This window comes from Pseudorasbora parva, chromosome 23 (genome assembly GCF_024679245.1).
Source record: "Pseudorasbora parva isolate DD20220531a chromosome 23, ASM2467924v1, whole genome shotgun sequence".
Taxonomy (NCBI): Eukaryota; Metazoa; Chordata; class Actinopteri; order Cypriniformes; family Gobionidae; genus Pseudorasbora; species Pseudorasbora parva.
This window is the reverse complement of record NC_090194.1, coordinates 32151211-32168725: the sequence shown is the minus strand read 5'-3', so window position 1 is coordinate 32168725 and position 17515 is coordinate 32151211. Positions and strand designations below refer to the sequence as shown.

The following is a 17515-nucleotide window of genomic DNA, read 5'->3' as shown; positions in this document are numbered from 1 at the left end:
CAGAATTGTGAGATATAAAGTCAGAATTGTCAGATATGAAGTCAGAATTGTCAGATATAAAGTCAGAATTGTGAGATATAAAGTCAGAATTGTGAGTTATAAAGTCAGAATTGTGAGATATAAAGTCAGAATTGTGAGATATAAAGTCAGAATTGTGAGTTATAAAGTCAGAATTGTGAGATATAAAGTCAGAATTGTCAGATATGAAGTCAGAATTGTGAGTTATAAAGTCAGAATTGTGAGATATAAAGTCAGAATTGTGAGATATAAAGTCAGAATTGTGAGTTATAAAGTCAGAATTGTGAGTTATAAAGTCAGAATTGTGAGATATAAAGTCGGAATTGTGAGTTATAAAGTCAGAATTGTGAGTTATAAAGTCAGAATTGTGAGATATAAAGTCAGAATTGTGAGATATGAAGTCAGAATTGTGAGATATAAAGTCAGAATTGTGAGATATGAAGTCAGAATTGTGAGATATAAAGTCATAATTGTGAGATATAAAGTCAGAATTGTGAGTTATAAAGTCAGAATTGTGAGATATAAAGTCAGAATTGTGAGATATAAAGTCAGAATTGTGAGTTATAAAGTCAGAATTGTGAGATATAAAGTCGGAATTGTGAGTTATAAAGTCAGAATTGTGAGATATAAAGTCAGAATTGTGAGATATGAAGTCAGAATTGTGAGATATAAAGTCAGAATTGTGAGATATGAAGTCAGAATTGTGAGATATAAAGTCAGAATTGTGAGATATAAAGTCAGAATTGTGAGATATGAAGTCAGAATTGTGAGATATAAAGTCAGAATTGTGAGATATGAAGTCAGAATTGTGAGATATAAAGTCAGAATTGTGAGATATAAAGTCAGAATTGTGAGTTATAAAGTCAGAATTGTGAGTTATAAAGTCAGAATTGTGAGATATAAAGTCAGAATTGTGAGATATAAAGTCAGAATTGTGAGATATGAAGTCAGAATTGTGAGATATGAAGTCAGAATTGTGAGATATGAAGTCAGAATTGTGAGATATAAAGTCAGAATTGTGAGTTATTAAGTCAGAATTGTGAGATATAAAGTCAGAATTGTGAGATATAAAGTCAGAATTGTGAGATATAAAGTCAGAATTGTGAGATATAAAGTCAGAATTGAGAGTTATAAAGTCAGAATTGTGAGTTATAAAGTCAGAATTGTGAGATATAAAGTCATAATTGTGAGATATAAAGTCAGAATTGTGAGATATAAAGTCAGAATTGTGAGTTATAAAGTCAGAATTGTGAGTTATAAAGTCAGAATTGTGAGATATAAAGTCAGAATTGTGAGATATAAAGTCAGAATTGTGAGATATAAAGTCAGAATTGTGAGATATAATTGTGAGTTATAAAGTCATAATTGTGAGATATAAAGTCATAATTGTGAGATATAAAGTCATAATTGTGAGTTATAAAGTCAGAATTGTGAGATATAAAGTCAGAATTGTGAGTTATAAAGTCATAATTGTGAGATATAAAGTCATAATTGTGAGATATAAAGTCATAATTGTGAGATATAAAGTCATAATTGTGAGATATAAAGTCATAATTGTGAGATATAAAGTCATAATTGTGAGATATAAAGTCAGAATTGTGAGTTATAAAGTCAGAATTGTGAGTTATAAAGTCAGAATTGTGAGATATAAAGTCAGAATTGTGAGTTATAAAGTCAGAATTGTGAGTTATTAAGTCAGAATTGTGAGATATAAAGTCAGAATTGTGAGATATAAAGTCAGAATTGTGAGATATAAAGTCAGAATTGTGAGTTATAAAGTCAGAATTGTGAGATATAAAGTCAGAATTGTGAGATATAAAGTCAGAATTGTGAGTTATAAAGTCAGAATTGTGAGTTATTAAGTCAGAATTGTGAGTTATTAAGTCAGAATTGTGAGATATAAAGTCAGAATTGTGAGATATAAAGTCAGAATTGTGAGTTATTAAGTCAGAATTGTCAGATATAAAGTCAGAATTGTGAGATATAAAGTCAGAATTGTGAGTTATAAAGTCAGAATTGTGAGTTATTAAGTCAGAATTGTGAGATATAAAGTCAGAATTGTGAGATATAAAGTCAGAATTGTGAGTTATTAAGTCAGAATTGTGAGATATAAAGTCAGAATTGTGAGATATAAAGTCAGAATTGTCAGATATAAAGTCAGAATTGTGAGTTATTAAGTCAGAATTGTGAGATATAAAGTCAGAATTGTGAGTTATTAAGTCAGAATTGTCAGATATAAAGTCAGAATTGTGAGTTATTAAGTCAGAATTGTGAGTTATAAAGTCAGAATTGTGAGTTATAAAGTCAGAATTGTGAGATATAAAGTCAGAATTGTGAGATATAAAGTCAGAATTGTGAGTTATAAAGTCAGAATTGTGAGTTATTAAGTCAGAATTGTGAGATATAAAGTCAGAATTGTGAGTTATAAAGTCAGAATTGTGAGTTATTAAGTCAGAATTGTGAGTTATTAAGTCAGAATTGTGAGATATAAAGTCAGAATTGTGAGATATAAAGTCAGAATTGTGAGTTATTAAGTCAGAATTGTCAGATATAAAGTCAGAATTGTGAGATATAAAGTCAGAATTGTGAGTTATAAAGTCAGAATTGTGAGTTATTAAGTCAGAATTGTGAGATATAAAGTCAGAATTGTGAGATATAAAGTCAGAATTGTGAGTTATTAAGTCAGAATTGTGAGATATAAAGTCAGAATTGTGAGATATAAAGTCAGAATTGTCAGATATAAAGTCAGAATTGTGAGTTATTAAGTCAGAATTGTGAGATATAAAGTCAGAATTGTGAGTTATTAAGTCAGAATTGTCAGATATAAAGTCAGAATTGTGAGTTATTAAGTCAGAATTGTGAGTTATAAAGTCAGAATTGTCAGATATAAAGTCAGAATTGTGAGTTATTAAGTCAGAATTGTGAGATATAAAGTCAGAATTGTGAGTTATTAAGTCAGAATTGTCAGATATAAAGTCAGAATTGTGAGTTATTAAGTCAGAATTGTGAGTTATAAAGTCAGAATTGTGAGTTATAAAGTCAGAATTGTGAGATATAAAGTCAGAATTGTGAGATATAAAGTCAGAATTGTGAGTTATAAAGTCAGAATTGTGAGTTATTAAGTCAGAATTGTGAGATATAAAGTCAGAATTGTGAGATATAAAGTCAGAATTGTGAGTTATTAAGTCAGAATTGTGAGATATAAAGTCAGAATTGTGAGATATAAAGTCAGAATTGTCAGATATAAAGTCAGAATTGTGAGTTATTAAGTCAGAATTGTGAGATATAAAGTCAGAATTGTGAGATATAAAGTCAGAATTGTCAGATATAAAGTCAGAATTGTGAGTTATTAAGTCAGAATTGTGAGTTATAAAGTCAGAATTGTGAGTTATAAAGTCAGAATTGTGAGATATAAAGTCAGAATTGTGAGATATAAAGTCAGAATTGTGAGATATAAAGTCAGAATTGAGAGTTATAAAGTCAGAATTGTGAGTTATAAAGTCAGAATTGTGAGATATAAAGTCATAATTGTGAGATATAAAGTCAGAATTGTGAGATATAAAGTCAGAATTGTGAGATATAAAGTCATAATTGTGAGATATAAAGTCAGAATTGTGAGATATAAAGTCAGAATTGTGAGATATAATTGTGAGTTATAAAGTCATAATTGTGAGATATAAAGTCATAATTGTGAGATATAAAGTCATAATTGTGAGTTATAAAGTCAGAATTGTGAGATATAAAGTCAGAATTGTGAGTTATAAAGTCATAATTGTGAGATATAAAGTCATAATTGTGAGATATAAAGTCATAATTGTGAGATATAAAGTCATAATTGTGAGATATAAAGTCATAATTGTGAGATATAAAGTCATAATTGTGAGATATAAAGTCAGAATTGTGAGTTATAAAGTCAGAATTGTGAGTTATAAAGTCAGAATTGTGAGATATAAAGTCAGAATTGTGAGTTATAAAGTCATAATTGTGAGTTATAAAGTCAGAATTGTGAGTTATTAAGTCAGAATTGTGAGATATAAAGTCAGAATTGTGAGATATAAAGTCAGAATTGTCAGATATAAAGTCAGAATTGTGAGTTATTAAGTCAGAATTGTGAGATATAAAGTCAGAATTGTGAGATATAAAGTCAGAATTGTCAGATATAAAGTAGGAATTGTGAGTTATTAAGTCAGAATTGTCAGATATAAAGTCAGAATTGTGAGATATAAAGTCAGAATTGTGAGTTATAAAGTCAGAATTGTGAGTTATTAAGTCAGAATTGTGAGTTATTAAGTCAGAATTGTGAGATATAAAGTCAGAATTGTGAGATATAAAGTCAGAATTGTGAGTTATTAAGTCAGAATTGTGAGATATAAAGTCAGAATTGTGAGATATAAAGTCAGAATTGTCAGATATAAAGTCAGAATTGTGAGTTATTAAGTCAGAATTGTGAGATATAAAGTCAGAATTGTGAGATATAAAGTCAGAATTGTGAGTTATAAAGTCAGAATTGTGAGTTATTAAGTCAGAATTGTGAGATATAAAGTCAGAATTGTGAGATATAAAGTCAGAATTGTGAGATATAAAGTCAGAATTGTGAGATATAAAGTCAGAATTGAGAGTTATAAAGTCAGAATTGTGAGTTATAAAGTCAGAATTGTGAGATATAAAGTCATAATTGTGAGATATAAAGTCAGAATTGTGAGATATAAAGTCAGAATTGTGAGATATAAAGTCATAATTGTGAGATATAAAGTCAGAATTGTGAGATATAAAGTCAGAATTGTGAGATATAATTGTGAGTTATAAAGTCATAATTGTGAGATATAAAGTCATAATTGTGAGATATAAAGTCATAATTGTGAGTTATAAAGTCAGAATTGTGAGATATAAAGTCAGAATTGTGAGTTATAAAGTCATAATTGTGAGATATAAAGTCATAATTGTGAGATATAAAGTCATAATTGTGAGATATAAAGTCATAATTGTGAGATATAAAGTCATAATTGTGAGATATAAAGTCATAATTGTGAGATATAAAGTCAGAATTGTGAGTTATAAAGTCAGAATTGTGAGTTATAAAGTCAGAATTGTGAGATATAAAGTCAGAATTGTGAGTTATAAAGTCATAATTGTGAGTTATAAAGTCAGAATTGTGAGTTATTAAGTCAGAATTGTGAGATATAAAGTCAGAATTGTGAGATATAAAGTCAGAATTGTCAGATATAAAGTCAGAATTGTGAGTTATTAAGTCAGAATTGTGAGATATAAAGTCAGAATTGTGAGATATAAAGTCAGAATTGTGAGTTATAAAGTCAGAATTGTGAGTTATTAAGTCAGAATTGTGAGATATAAAGTCAGAATTGTGAGATATAAAGTCAGAATTGTGAGTTATTAAGTCAGAATTGTGAGATATAAAGTCAGAATTGTGAGATATAAAGTCAGAATTGTCAGATATAAAGTCAGAATTGTGAGTTATTAAGTCAGAATTGTGAGATATAAAGTCAGAATTGTGAGATATAAAGTCAGAATTGTCAGATATAAAGTCAGAATTGTGAGTTATTAAGTCAGAATTGTGAGTTATAAAGTCAGAATTGTGAGTTATAAAGTCAGAATTGTGAGATATAAAGTCAGAATTGTGAGATATAAAGTCAGAATTGTGAGATATAAAGTCAGAATTGAGAGTTATAAAGTCAGAATTGTGAGTTATAAAGTCAGAATTGTGAGATATAAAGTCATAATTGTGAGATATAAAGTCAGAATTGTGAGATATAAAGTCAGAATTGTGAGATATAAAGTCATAATTGTGAGATATAAAGTCAGAATTGTGAGATATAAAGTCAGAATTGTGAGATATAATTGTGAGTTATAAAGTCATAATTGTGAGATATAAAGTCATAATTGTGAGATATAAAGTCATAATTGTGAGTTATAAAGTCAGAATTGTGAGATATAAAGTCAGAATTGTGAGTTATAAAGTCATAATTGTGAGATATAAAGTCATAATTGTGAGATATAAAGTCATAATTGTGAGATATAAAGTCATAATTGTGAGATATAAAGTCATAATTGTGAGATATAAAGTCATAATTGTGAGATATAAAGTCAGAATTGTGAGTTATAAAGTCAGAATTGTGAGTTATAAAGTCAGAATTGTGAGATATAAAGTCAGAATTGTGAGTTATAAAGTCATAATTGTGAGTTATAAAGTCAGAATTGTGAGTTATTAAGTCAGAATTGTGAGATATAAAGTCAGAATTGTGAGATATAAAGTCAGAATTGTCAGATATAAAGTCAGAATTGTGAGTTATTAAGTCAGAATTGTGAGATATAAAGTCAGAATTGTGAGATATAAAGTCAGAATTGTCAGATATAAAGTAGGAATTGTGAGTTATTAAGTCAGAATTGTCAGATATAAAGTCAGAATTGTGAGATATAAAGTCAGAATTGTGAGTTATAAAGTCAGAATTGTGAGTTATTAAGTCAGAATTGTGAGTTATTAAGTCAGAATTGTGAGATATAAAGTCAGAATTGTGAGATATAAAGTCAGAATTGTGAGTTATTAAGTCAGAATTGTGAGATATAAAGTCAGAATTGTGAGATATAAAGTCAGAATTGTGAGTTATAAAGTCAGAATTGTGAGTTATTAAGTCAGAATTGTGAGATATAAAGTCAGAATTGTGAGATATAAAGTCAGAATTGTGAGTTATTAAGTCAGAATTGTGAGATATAAAGTCAGAATTGTGAGATATAAAGTCAGAATTGTCAGATATAAAGTCAGAATTGTGAGTTATTAAGTCAGAATTGTGAGATATAAAGTCAGAATTGTGAGTTATTAAGTCAGAATTGTGAGATATAAAGTCAGAATTGTGAGATATAAAGTCAGAATTGTGAGATATAAAGTCAGAATTGTGAGATATAAAGTCAGAATTGTGAGTTATAAAGTCAGAATTGTGAGATATAAAGTCAGAATTGTGAGATATAAAGTCAGAATTGTGAGATATAAAGTCAGAATTGTGAGATATAAAGTCAGAATTGTGAGTTATTAAGTCAGAATTGTGAGATATAAAGTCAGAATTGTGAGATATAAAGTCAGAATTGTGAGATATAAAGTCAGAATTGTGAGATATAAAGTCAGAATTGTCAGATATAAAGTAGGAATTGTGAGTTATTAAGTCAGAATTGTGAGATATAAAGTCAGAATTGTGAGATATAAAGTCAGAATTGTCAGATATAAAGTCAGAATTGTGAGTTATTAAGTCAGAATTGTGAGTTATAAAGTCAGAATTGTGAGTTATAAAGTCAGAATTGTGAGATATAAAGTCAGAATTGTGAGATATAAAGTCAGAATTGTGAGATATAAAGTCAGAATTGAGAGTTATAAAGTCAGAATTGTGAGTTATAAAGTCAGAATTGTGAGATATAAAGTCATAATTGTGAGATATAAAGTCAGAATTGTGAGATATAAAGTCAGAATTGTGAGTTATAAAGTCAGAATTGTGAGTTATAAAGTCAGAATTGTGAGATATAAAGTCAGAATTGTGAGATATAAAGTCAGAATTGTGAGATATAAAGTCAGAATTGTGAGATATAATTGTGAGTTATAAAGTCATAATTGTGAGATATAAAGTCATAATTGTGAGATATAAAGTCATAATTGTGAGTTATAAAGTCAGAATTGTGAGATATAAAGTCAGAATTGTGAGTTATAAAGTCATAATTGTGAGATATAAAGTCATAATTGTGAGATATAAAGTCATAATTGTGAGATATAAAGTCATAATTGTGAGATATAAAGTCATAATTGTGAGATATAAAGTCATAATTGTGAGATATAAAGTCAGAATTGTGAGTTATAAAGTCAGAATTGTGAGTTATAAAGTCAGAATTGTGAGATATAAAGTCATAATTGTGTTATAAAGTCATAATTGTGAGTTATAAAGTCAGAATTGTGAGTTATTAAGTCAGAATTGTGAGATATAAAGTCAGAATTGTGAGATATAAAGTCAGAATTGTCAGATATAAAGTCAGAATTGTGAGTTATTAAGTCAGAATTGTGAGATATAAAGTCAGAATTGTGAGATATAAAGTCAGAATTGTGAGTTATAAAGTCAGAATTGTGAGTTATTAAGTCAGAATTGTGAGTTATTAAGTCAGAATTGTGAGATATAAAGTCAGAATTGTGAGATATAAAGTCAGAATTGTGAGTTATTAAGTCAGAATTGTGAGATATAAAGTCAGAATTGTGAGATATAAAGTCAGAATTGTGAGTTATAAAGTCAGAATTGTGAGTTATTAAGTCAGAATTGTGAGATATAAAGTCAGAATTGTGAGATATAAAGTCAGAATTGTGAGTTATTAAGTCAGAATTGTGAGATATAAAGTCAGAATTGTGAGATATAAAGTCAGAATTGTCAGATATAAAGTCAGAATTGTGAGTTATTAAGTCAGAATTGTGAGATATAAAGTCAGAATTGTGAGTTATTAAGTCAGAATTGTGAGATATAAAGTCAGAATTGTGAGATATAAAGTCAGAATTGTGAGATATAAAGTCAGAATTGTGAGTTATAAAGTCAGAATTGTGAGATATAAAGTCAGAATTGTGAGATATAAAGTCAGAATTGTGAGATATAAAGTCAGAATTGTGAGATATAAAGTCAGAATTGTGAGTTATTAAGTCAGAATTGTGAGATATAAAGTCAGAATTGTGAGATATAAAGTCAGAATTGTGAGATATAATTGTGAGTTATAAAGTCATAATTGTGAGATATAAAGTCATAATTGTGAGATATAAAGTCATAATTGTGAGTTATAAAGTCAGAATTGTGAGATATAAAGTCAGAATTGTGAGTTATAAAGTCATAATTGTGAGATATAAAGTCATAATTGTGAGATATAAAGTCATAATTGTGAGATATAAAGTCATAATTGTGAGATATAAAGTCATAATTGTGAGATATAAAGTCATAATTGTGAGATATAAAGTCAGAATTGTGAGTTATAAAGTCAGAATTGTGAGTTATAAAGTCAGAATTGTGAGATATAAAGTCAGAATTGTGAGTTATAAAGTCATAATTGTGAGTTATAAAGTCAGAATTGTGAGTTATTAAGTCAGAATTGTGAGATATAAAGTCAGAATTGTGAGATATAAAGTCAGAATTGTCAGATATAAAGTCAGAATTGTGAGTTATTAAGTCAGAATTGTGAGATATAAAGTCAGAATTGTGAGATATAAAGTCAGAATTGTCAGATATAAAGTAGGAATTGTGAGTTATTAAGTCAGAATTGTCAGATATAAAGTCAGAATTGTGAGATATAAAGTCAGAATTGTGAGTTATAAAGTCAGAATTGTGAGTTATTAAGTCAGAATTGTGAGTTATTAAGTCAGAATTGTGAGATATAAAGTCAGAATTGTGAGATATAAAGTCAGAATTGTGAGTTATTAAGTCAGAATTGTGAGATATAAAGTCAGAATTGTGAGATATAAAGTCAGAATTGTGAGTTATAAAGTCAGAATTGTGAGTTATTAAGTCAGAATTGTGAGATATAAAGTCAGAATTGTGAGATATAAAGTCAGAATTGTGAGTTATTAAGTCAGAATTGTGAGATATAAAGTCAGAATTGTGAGATATAAAGTCAGAATTGTCAGATATAAAGTCAGAATTGTGAGTTATTAAGTCAGAATTGTGAGATATAAAGTCAGAATTGTGAGTTATTAAGTCAGAATTGTGAGATATAAAGTCAGAATTGTGAGATATAAAGTCAGAATTGTGAGATATAAAGTCAGAATTGTGAGATATAAAGTCAGAATTGTGAGTTATAAAGTCAGAATTGTGAGATATAAAGTCAGAATTGTGAGATATAAAGTCAGAATTGTGAGATATAAAGTCAGAATTGTGAGATATAAAGTCAGAATTGTGAGTTATTAAGTCAGAATTGTGAGATATAAAGTCAGAATTGTGAGATATAAAGTCAGAATTGTGAGATATAAAGTCAGAATTGTGAGATATAAAGTCAGAATTGTGAGATATAAAGTAGGAATTGTGAGTTATTAAGTCAGAATTGTGAGATATAAAGTCAGAATTGTGAGATATAAAGTCAGAATTGTCAGATATAAAGTCAGAATTGTGAGTTATTAAGTCAGAATTGTGAGTTATAAAGTCAGAATTGTGAGTTATAAAGTCAGAATTGTGAGATATAAAGTCAGAATTGTGAGATATAAAGTCAGAATTGTGAGATATAAAGTCAGAATTGAGAGTTATAAAGTCAGAATTGTGAGTTATAAAGTCAGAATTGTGAGATATAAAGTCAGAATTGTGAGATATAAAGTCAGAATTGTGAGTTATAAAGTCAGAATTGTGAGTTATAAAGTCAGAATTGTGAGATATAAAGTCAGAATTGTGAGATATAAAGTCAGAATTGTGAGATATAAAGTCAGAATTGTGAGATATAATTGTGAGTTATAAAGTCATAATTGTGAGATATAAAGTCATAATTGTGAGATATAAAGTCATAATTGTGAGTTATAAAGTCAGAATTGTGAGATATAAAGTCATAATTGTGAGTTATAAAGTCATAATTGTGAGATATAAAGTCATAATTGTGAGATATAAAGTCATAATTGTGAGATATAAAGTCATAATTGTGAGATATAAAGTCATAATTGTGAGATATAAAGTCATAATTGTGAGATATAAAGTCAGAATTGTGAGTTATAAAGTCAGAATTGTGAGTTATAAAGTCAGAATTGTGAGATATAAAGTCAGAATTGTGAGTTATAAAGTCATAATTGTGAGTTATAAAGTCAGAATTGTGAGTTATTAAGTCAGAATTGTGAGATATAAAGTCAGAATTGTGAGATATAAAGTCAGAATTGTGAGATATAAAGTCAGAATTGTGAGATATAAAGTCAGAATTGTGAGTTATAAAGTCAGAATTGTGAGTTATTAAGTCAGAATTGTGAGTTATTAAGTCAGAATTGTGAGATATAAAGTCAGAATTGTGAGATATAAAGTCAGAATTGTGAGTTATTAAGTCAGAATTGTGAGATATAAAGTCAGAATTGTGAGATATAAAGTCAGAATTGTGAGTTATAAAGTCAGAATTGTAAGTTATTAAGTCAGAATTGTGAGATATAAAGTCAGAATTGTGAGATATAAAGTCAGAATTGTGAGTTATTAAGTCAGAATTGTGAGATATAAAGTCAGAATTGTGAGATATAAAGTCAGAATTGTCAGATATAAAGTCAGAATTGTGAGTTATTAAGTCAGAATTGTGAGATATAAAGTCAGAATTGTGAGTTATTAAGTCAGAATTGTGAGATATAAAGTCAGAATTGTGAGATATAAAGTCAGAATTGTGAGATATAAAGTCAGAATTGTGAGATATAAAGTCAGAATTGTGAGTTATAAAGTCAGAATTGTGAGATATAAAGTCAGAATTGTGAGATATAAAGTCAGAATTGTGAGATATAAAGTCAGAATTGTGAGATATAAAGTCAGAATTGTGAGTTATTAAGTCAGAATTGTGAGATATAAAGTCAGAATTGTGAGATATAAAGTCAGAATTGTGAGATATAAAGTCAGAATTGTGAGATATAAAGTCAGAATTGTCAGATATAAAGTAGGAATTGTGAGTTATTAAGTCAGAATTGTGAGATATAAAGTCAGAATTGTGAGTTATTAAGTCAGAATTGTGAGATATAAAGTCAGAATTGTGAGATATAAAGTCAGAATTGTGAGATATAAAGTCAGAATTGTGAGATATAAAGTCAGAATTGTGAGATATAAAGTCAGAATTGTGAGTTATTAAGTCAGAATTGTGAGTTATAAAGTCAGAATTGTGAGTTATTAAGTCAGAATTGTGAGATATAAAGTCAGAATTGTGAGATATAAAGTCAGAATTGTGAGATATAAAGTCAGAATTGTGAGATATAAAGTCAGAATTGTGAGATATAAAGTCAGAATTGTGAGTTATTAAGTCAGAATTGTGAGATATAAAGTAAGAATTGTGAGATATAAAGTCAGAATTGTGAGATATAAAGTCAGAATTGTGAGTTATAAAGTCAGAATTGTGAGTTATTAAGTCAGAATTGTGAGATATAAAGTCAGAATTGTGAGATATAAAGTCAGAATTGTGAGTTATAAAGTCAGAATTGTGAGATATAAAGTCAGAACAGCGAGATATAAAGTCAGAATTGTGAGATATAAAGTCAGAATTGTGAGATATAAAGTCAGAATTGTGAGTTATAAAGTCAGAATTGTGAGATATAAAGTCGGAATTGTGAGTTATAAAGTCAGAATTGTGAGATATAAAGTCAGAATTGTGAGATATGAAGTCAGAATTGTGAGATATAAAGTCAAAATTGTGAGTTATAAAGTCAGAATTGTGAGATATAAAGTCAGAATTGTTAGATATAAAGTCAGAATTGTGAGATATAAAGTCAGAATTGTGAGTTATAAAGTCAGAATTGTGAGATATAAAGTCAGAATTGTGAGATATAAAGTCAGAATTGTGAGATATAAAGTCAGAATTGTGAGATATAAAGTCAGAATAAAAAATAATATAATAAAGTCAGTTCAGGACTCTTTCAGGAGATACGCAATAGCGCCCCTACTGTAGAAGTTAACAGTGAAACCACGGATAGCCGGAAAAATCCGTCAATGGCAGGGAAAGAGTTAATAGAAATGTTTCTGGGTATTTTGTTTTGTGTTTGATGAAAAAACTCTCTTTTTAACCCCGCAGTAACGTCAAAGACATTCACTCGGTGCTGGAGATCACCGTGTACGACGAGGACAGAGATCGCAGTGCTGATTTCCTGGGCAAAGTGGCCATCCCTTTATTAAACGTAAGTTCGCCACATTCAGCTTCTCCAAATTCTTAGATCGGTGTGTGTTTTAAAAGGCGCTTTTATAGACACGTTTGAAACAAATAGACTCGCCGGTCGGCGAGATTGATGGTGGCGCGTCTTTAAAAGCGCACACAGCTGGGCCTCCCGGTGCCTGGGTAATGTCTCGATGACAGAGGGATGCTGGTAATGAGCAGGTACTTGTCAGAGTTGGAAGTGGTGGAAGGAGGGGAGGGACGGGGAGGGAATGTGCGGCTGGCTGTTTGATGCTGCCGCTGGGAGATCAGGGGTCAGCCGAAGAGGGGGGTCCGCTGGGGCTCTGCCAGACAGCAGGCTGTCACGTCTTCTTCACACAGATCCGCAACAGCGAACAGAAGGCCTACGTCTTAAAAAACAAGGAGCTGACAGGGCCAACAAAGGGGGTCATCTTTCTCGAAGCAGACGTCATCTTCAACGCCGTAAGTGTGCGCTGCGCCTGGAGCGCTGGATGTTGTCTTTTGTTTCTGCTGTGTTTTTTTTCACACTGTCGAATCTGCAATAATTATTGATGCATAGAGAACTCCAGCACTAATTAAAACAAATCATACGTGCTTCGTTTCGCTTCAAGGTGAAAGCCAGTTTGCGGACGTTCGTTCCACCAGAACAGAAGTACATCGAAGAGGAGGCCAAAGTCTCTAAACAGGTAATATGACAATATAACTATTCTGTCATTATTTACTCCCCTTTGTGTTGTTCCAAACCTACATTATGCAATATAAATCTGAAAAACACAAAGGGATCATTTTCAAAGAATTACTAAATGGTGTTTTCAATACAATGACACTTTGAAGTGCCCCGAAACCTCCAAAATGGACAAACCCCGCCCCCAAAGTAGTTCAGATGGCTTGTGTGATTTATTAAAAATTATTAAAAAATGGCGACACCAAAATAGCATTTTTGACTTGCGAATAAGAATGTGAGCTAATCGCAAACCTCATTGAACATATAATTTATAATTTAAATTAGAATTTATACGTTTGTATCAGGATTTTAGCATCTTAAAAACACATTTCCCCCCACTTTCTTTTACTTTAATGAAAAGTTAGAATTTTGACTTTTGTTTTTTAAATAAAAGATTAAAAAGATAAACAATGCAGATTTATTTTTACAGCCATCTTTGATCATATTTACCAAGGGGGCCAATAATTCTGACCTGAATAAACATAATGTATGTGTGTATATATACACACACACACACACATATATATATATATATATATATATATATATATATATATATATATATATATATATATATATATATATATATATATATATATATATATATATATAAATAAAGGTTAAATAATTTTGTCTTCTTTTAATATGTGTATATAGTTTTTTAATTTTTTGTTTAATTTTTTTGTACATCAAGTTAAATGATGAAAATAAGAAACCAGCTTCTTTGCAACCAGCTTAAATAAAGTTTAATATTTAATTTCAGTTATCATTTATTTTATTTAAAGTAATAAAAATGGTTTATTTTATTTACTATAATAACCCTGCTTTGGAATATATCGCATGATAGAATATATCGCATATAGTCGTGGGCCTCTTTTATCAATGCTTTTATGACTACTGTGTGTGTGTGTGTGTGTGTGTGTGTGTGTGTGTGTGAAAGCTCCACATTTGTCTTCCATCAATAAAATAAGAGCATACGGGTGTGCAACCACATAAAGGGCGGGTAAATAATAAAACAATACTTTTAGGTGAACTGTTCCTTTAATCCAAGGCTGCAATCAAATCAAATTCACCCCAATGAGGGCCGGCGGTCCCATGCCCGCCACACAATAGGCCGACGTGTTTGGGACAGGGGGCGCAAGTGCTGAATCGCAGCATTTTCCCCCTTGCCCTGCCGCTCTAGGTGTTGAATAGAAATGTCAAGCCGGCCCTCATGAGAGGAGAGGGGCCACCCCAGAGGGCCCGGCTGCAGCTCTACGGCTGTGCCTGCTCATTGTCCTCTCTCTCAATGTGCCTGCGTGACAAAAGCGCTGAATTGGAGGGGCTGGGCTGAATCAGACGCTGTCACAAAGCTGCGCATTGAGCAGAACAGACCGATTCTTCAGTCCTTTATGCCCGTCTCAGTGAAGAGTTCAACCGTGGATTCAACCCGTATATCTAACCCCAGCTGTCAGTCACACCATCACTTATGGAGATGATTACATTTGCCTCATTTTTTGGGGTATGCCATGAGTTTTGTGCACCTTTAGGGGTGGTTGGGGTTAATCATGCTTACCAGAAAAAAGTTGTTTGATTTTCTTTAGTTCGGCCTTTGATGAAAGAGAATAATATTTATCTTTTATATATAAAAGAATATTCATAAAGTAACAAAAGTTTTTTTTATTGATGCTTTTATTCAGCAAGGACGCATTCAATTGATCAAACATGACATTAAAGATATTATAATAGTTCAAAATATTTCTATGTCAAATGAATGCTGTTCTTTTGAACTTTCTGTTCATCTATGAATCTTTAAAAAAAGCATCAAAATTCCACAAAAATATGAAGTGGCACAACTTTTTTCAACACTGATAATCAGCATATTAGGATGATTTCAGAAGGCTCATGTGACACTGATGCTGAAAATACAGCTTTGATCACAGGAATAAATTATATTTTAAAATATATTCATATAGAAAACAGAATTGCAATAATATTTCACAATATCAAATAAAATAAATACAGCATAAGAGATTTACCAACCCCAAACTTATTATTTTATTGTTTTGGTTGGAATAATATGATATCATTACTACATAATTATATTCATACTTTTGAAAAATATGTCTAATCTCCGGCATTCAGGAATGTTCTGTGAAAATTAACTTATTTATAAAATATATTTTATGATCATATGAATGAACATGAATATAATTTTAGTTTCAATGTCATAAAATTGTATTAATATTATATATACAGAATATAGTGAGCCAGATAGCGTGGCATATACACGCTGTAAGGTGTGTATCATATGCACATACATTCCACGAGATTGCACACTCGTACACTGTAAAAAATTATTAAGAAAAAAAGTTACCTGGTTGCCTTCAAATTTTGATTTCATTGAAATTAAAATTTTGAGTTAATACAATGAACATTTTTTGAAATTCGACAACCTTTATTCAAATATTATTAAAAGATTTTGTAAGCATATTGGATAATTGTGTGTTTTATTTCTGATGACGCAGTGAAGCATGCCAAATAGTGCTATTTTCATGATTTATCACATTTTTTATGTGGTTCAGATACAATAATATTTTAAGTTTCTATTTATTAAACAAATTTCCTTCATTGTATCAACTCAAATTTTTAATTTCAATAAACTCAACATTTTAAGGCAACCAGGTTACTTACTTTTTTAAGTTAAACCAACAAAAACCAATATTTTTTTTTTACAGTGTACTATTGATACGCATTCACATTTGATCTTGTTGAATATAGTATATATATACAGCGCTGGAAAAAATTGAGACCACTTACCATTGAGAAATTAATGTCTCTTAATTTTTCCCAGAGCTGTATATATATATACTGTATATTAGTGCTGTCAAATTTAGTGCGTTAACCCATGCGATTTTCCCCCCAGTTTAACACGTAAAAGATATTTAACAGAATTAACAAAGCATCTGTTTTTTCCCTTCCTTTGGCCAGTGTACGAAAGCAATGAAAGACGCGCTCCAGTATCGTACGCGCTGACAGTGCGCCAGAATCGAGTTCTCTTTCATGCTTCAACAAACAATAACACAGAATTATGCCAAAATGGCCGTTTTGTTGAGTTATTCTCATAAGAGAAGTATTAAATTAGTTAAATAACGTCTTAAATTAACTTAAAAAGTTGTGAGAAAATGAGACACGTGATAGCGCGTCAGATCCATGTCATGTTCGCAGATCTTAAAGTGACAGCAGCCTAATAAACCAGTTGCTGTGATGTCTGTCATTTAATGTTAATCAAAGAACAAAGGTAACAAAATATTGTTATATATATATATATATATATATATATATATATATATATATATATATATATATATATATATATATATATATATATATATAGTTTATGCAGTGCATGATGTTTAACTTTACTCAATTTCTGTATATTGATTATATATGAAGGCCACAGATAAATATGACATTTATTATAATGGGTTTATATGAAGATTGTTTTAAGTTACTTAAATTAAAAGTTGTTTTTTAGGCCTACTAAATGTTGAAAATGATAGCTTTCAATTATTTATACTGTAATGTTAAATATCTGTCAGTAATGTTTTAAAAATATAAATTTCATAGAGACATCAGTACCATCATTAGTAACAGTGATGCTGGCCTTTATTCATAAAAAGATGCCACTATAACAAATATTAAAATAAATACTGTCTTCAAGTTGTTTCTATATTCACTTTGACATTAACTGTGAAATTATTACAATATAATTTTTTAAAAATATTTTTAATCACTATTAATTACAGAAAAAAGTGATTAATTAGTTAATTAAATTAACTATAAAAAATATAATCATGAACTATATCAGTATATTTGGGTAATATATTGTAAATAATAATAAAATATTTTCTAACTCAGGTATTCAGGTGTATTGTCATATAATGATTATTT

At 29.6% G+C, this 17515-nt stretch overlaps 1 protein-coding gene and 1 long non-coding RNA gene across 3 annotated transcripts in view; one reads left to right on the top strand and one right to left on the bottom strand.

Annotated features, from left to right (window-relative positions):
• LOC137063071 (uncharacterized) overlaps window positions 1-17515 on the bottom strand; it is a 90776-nt gene that overhangs the window by 42864 nt on the left and 30397 nt on the right. The gene's annotated exons all lie outside the window — the stretch shown is intronic.
• The window catches only part of mctp1b (multiple C2 domains, transmembrane 1b), a 56444-nt gene that overhangs the window by 25495 nt on the left and 13434 nt on the right, over window positions 1-17515 (top strand). For both annotated transcript variants that reach the window (XM_067434087.1, XM_067434088.1), the window contains 3 exons: window positions 12760-12862; window positions 13219-13320; window positions 13470-13544. In XM_067434087.1, the coding sequence (XP_067290188.1) occupies window positions 12760-12862; window positions 13219-13320; window positions 13470-13544 (280 nt within the window). The remainder of the gene's footprint in view (window positions 1-12759; window positions 12863-13218; window positions 13321-13469; window positions 13545-17515) is intronic.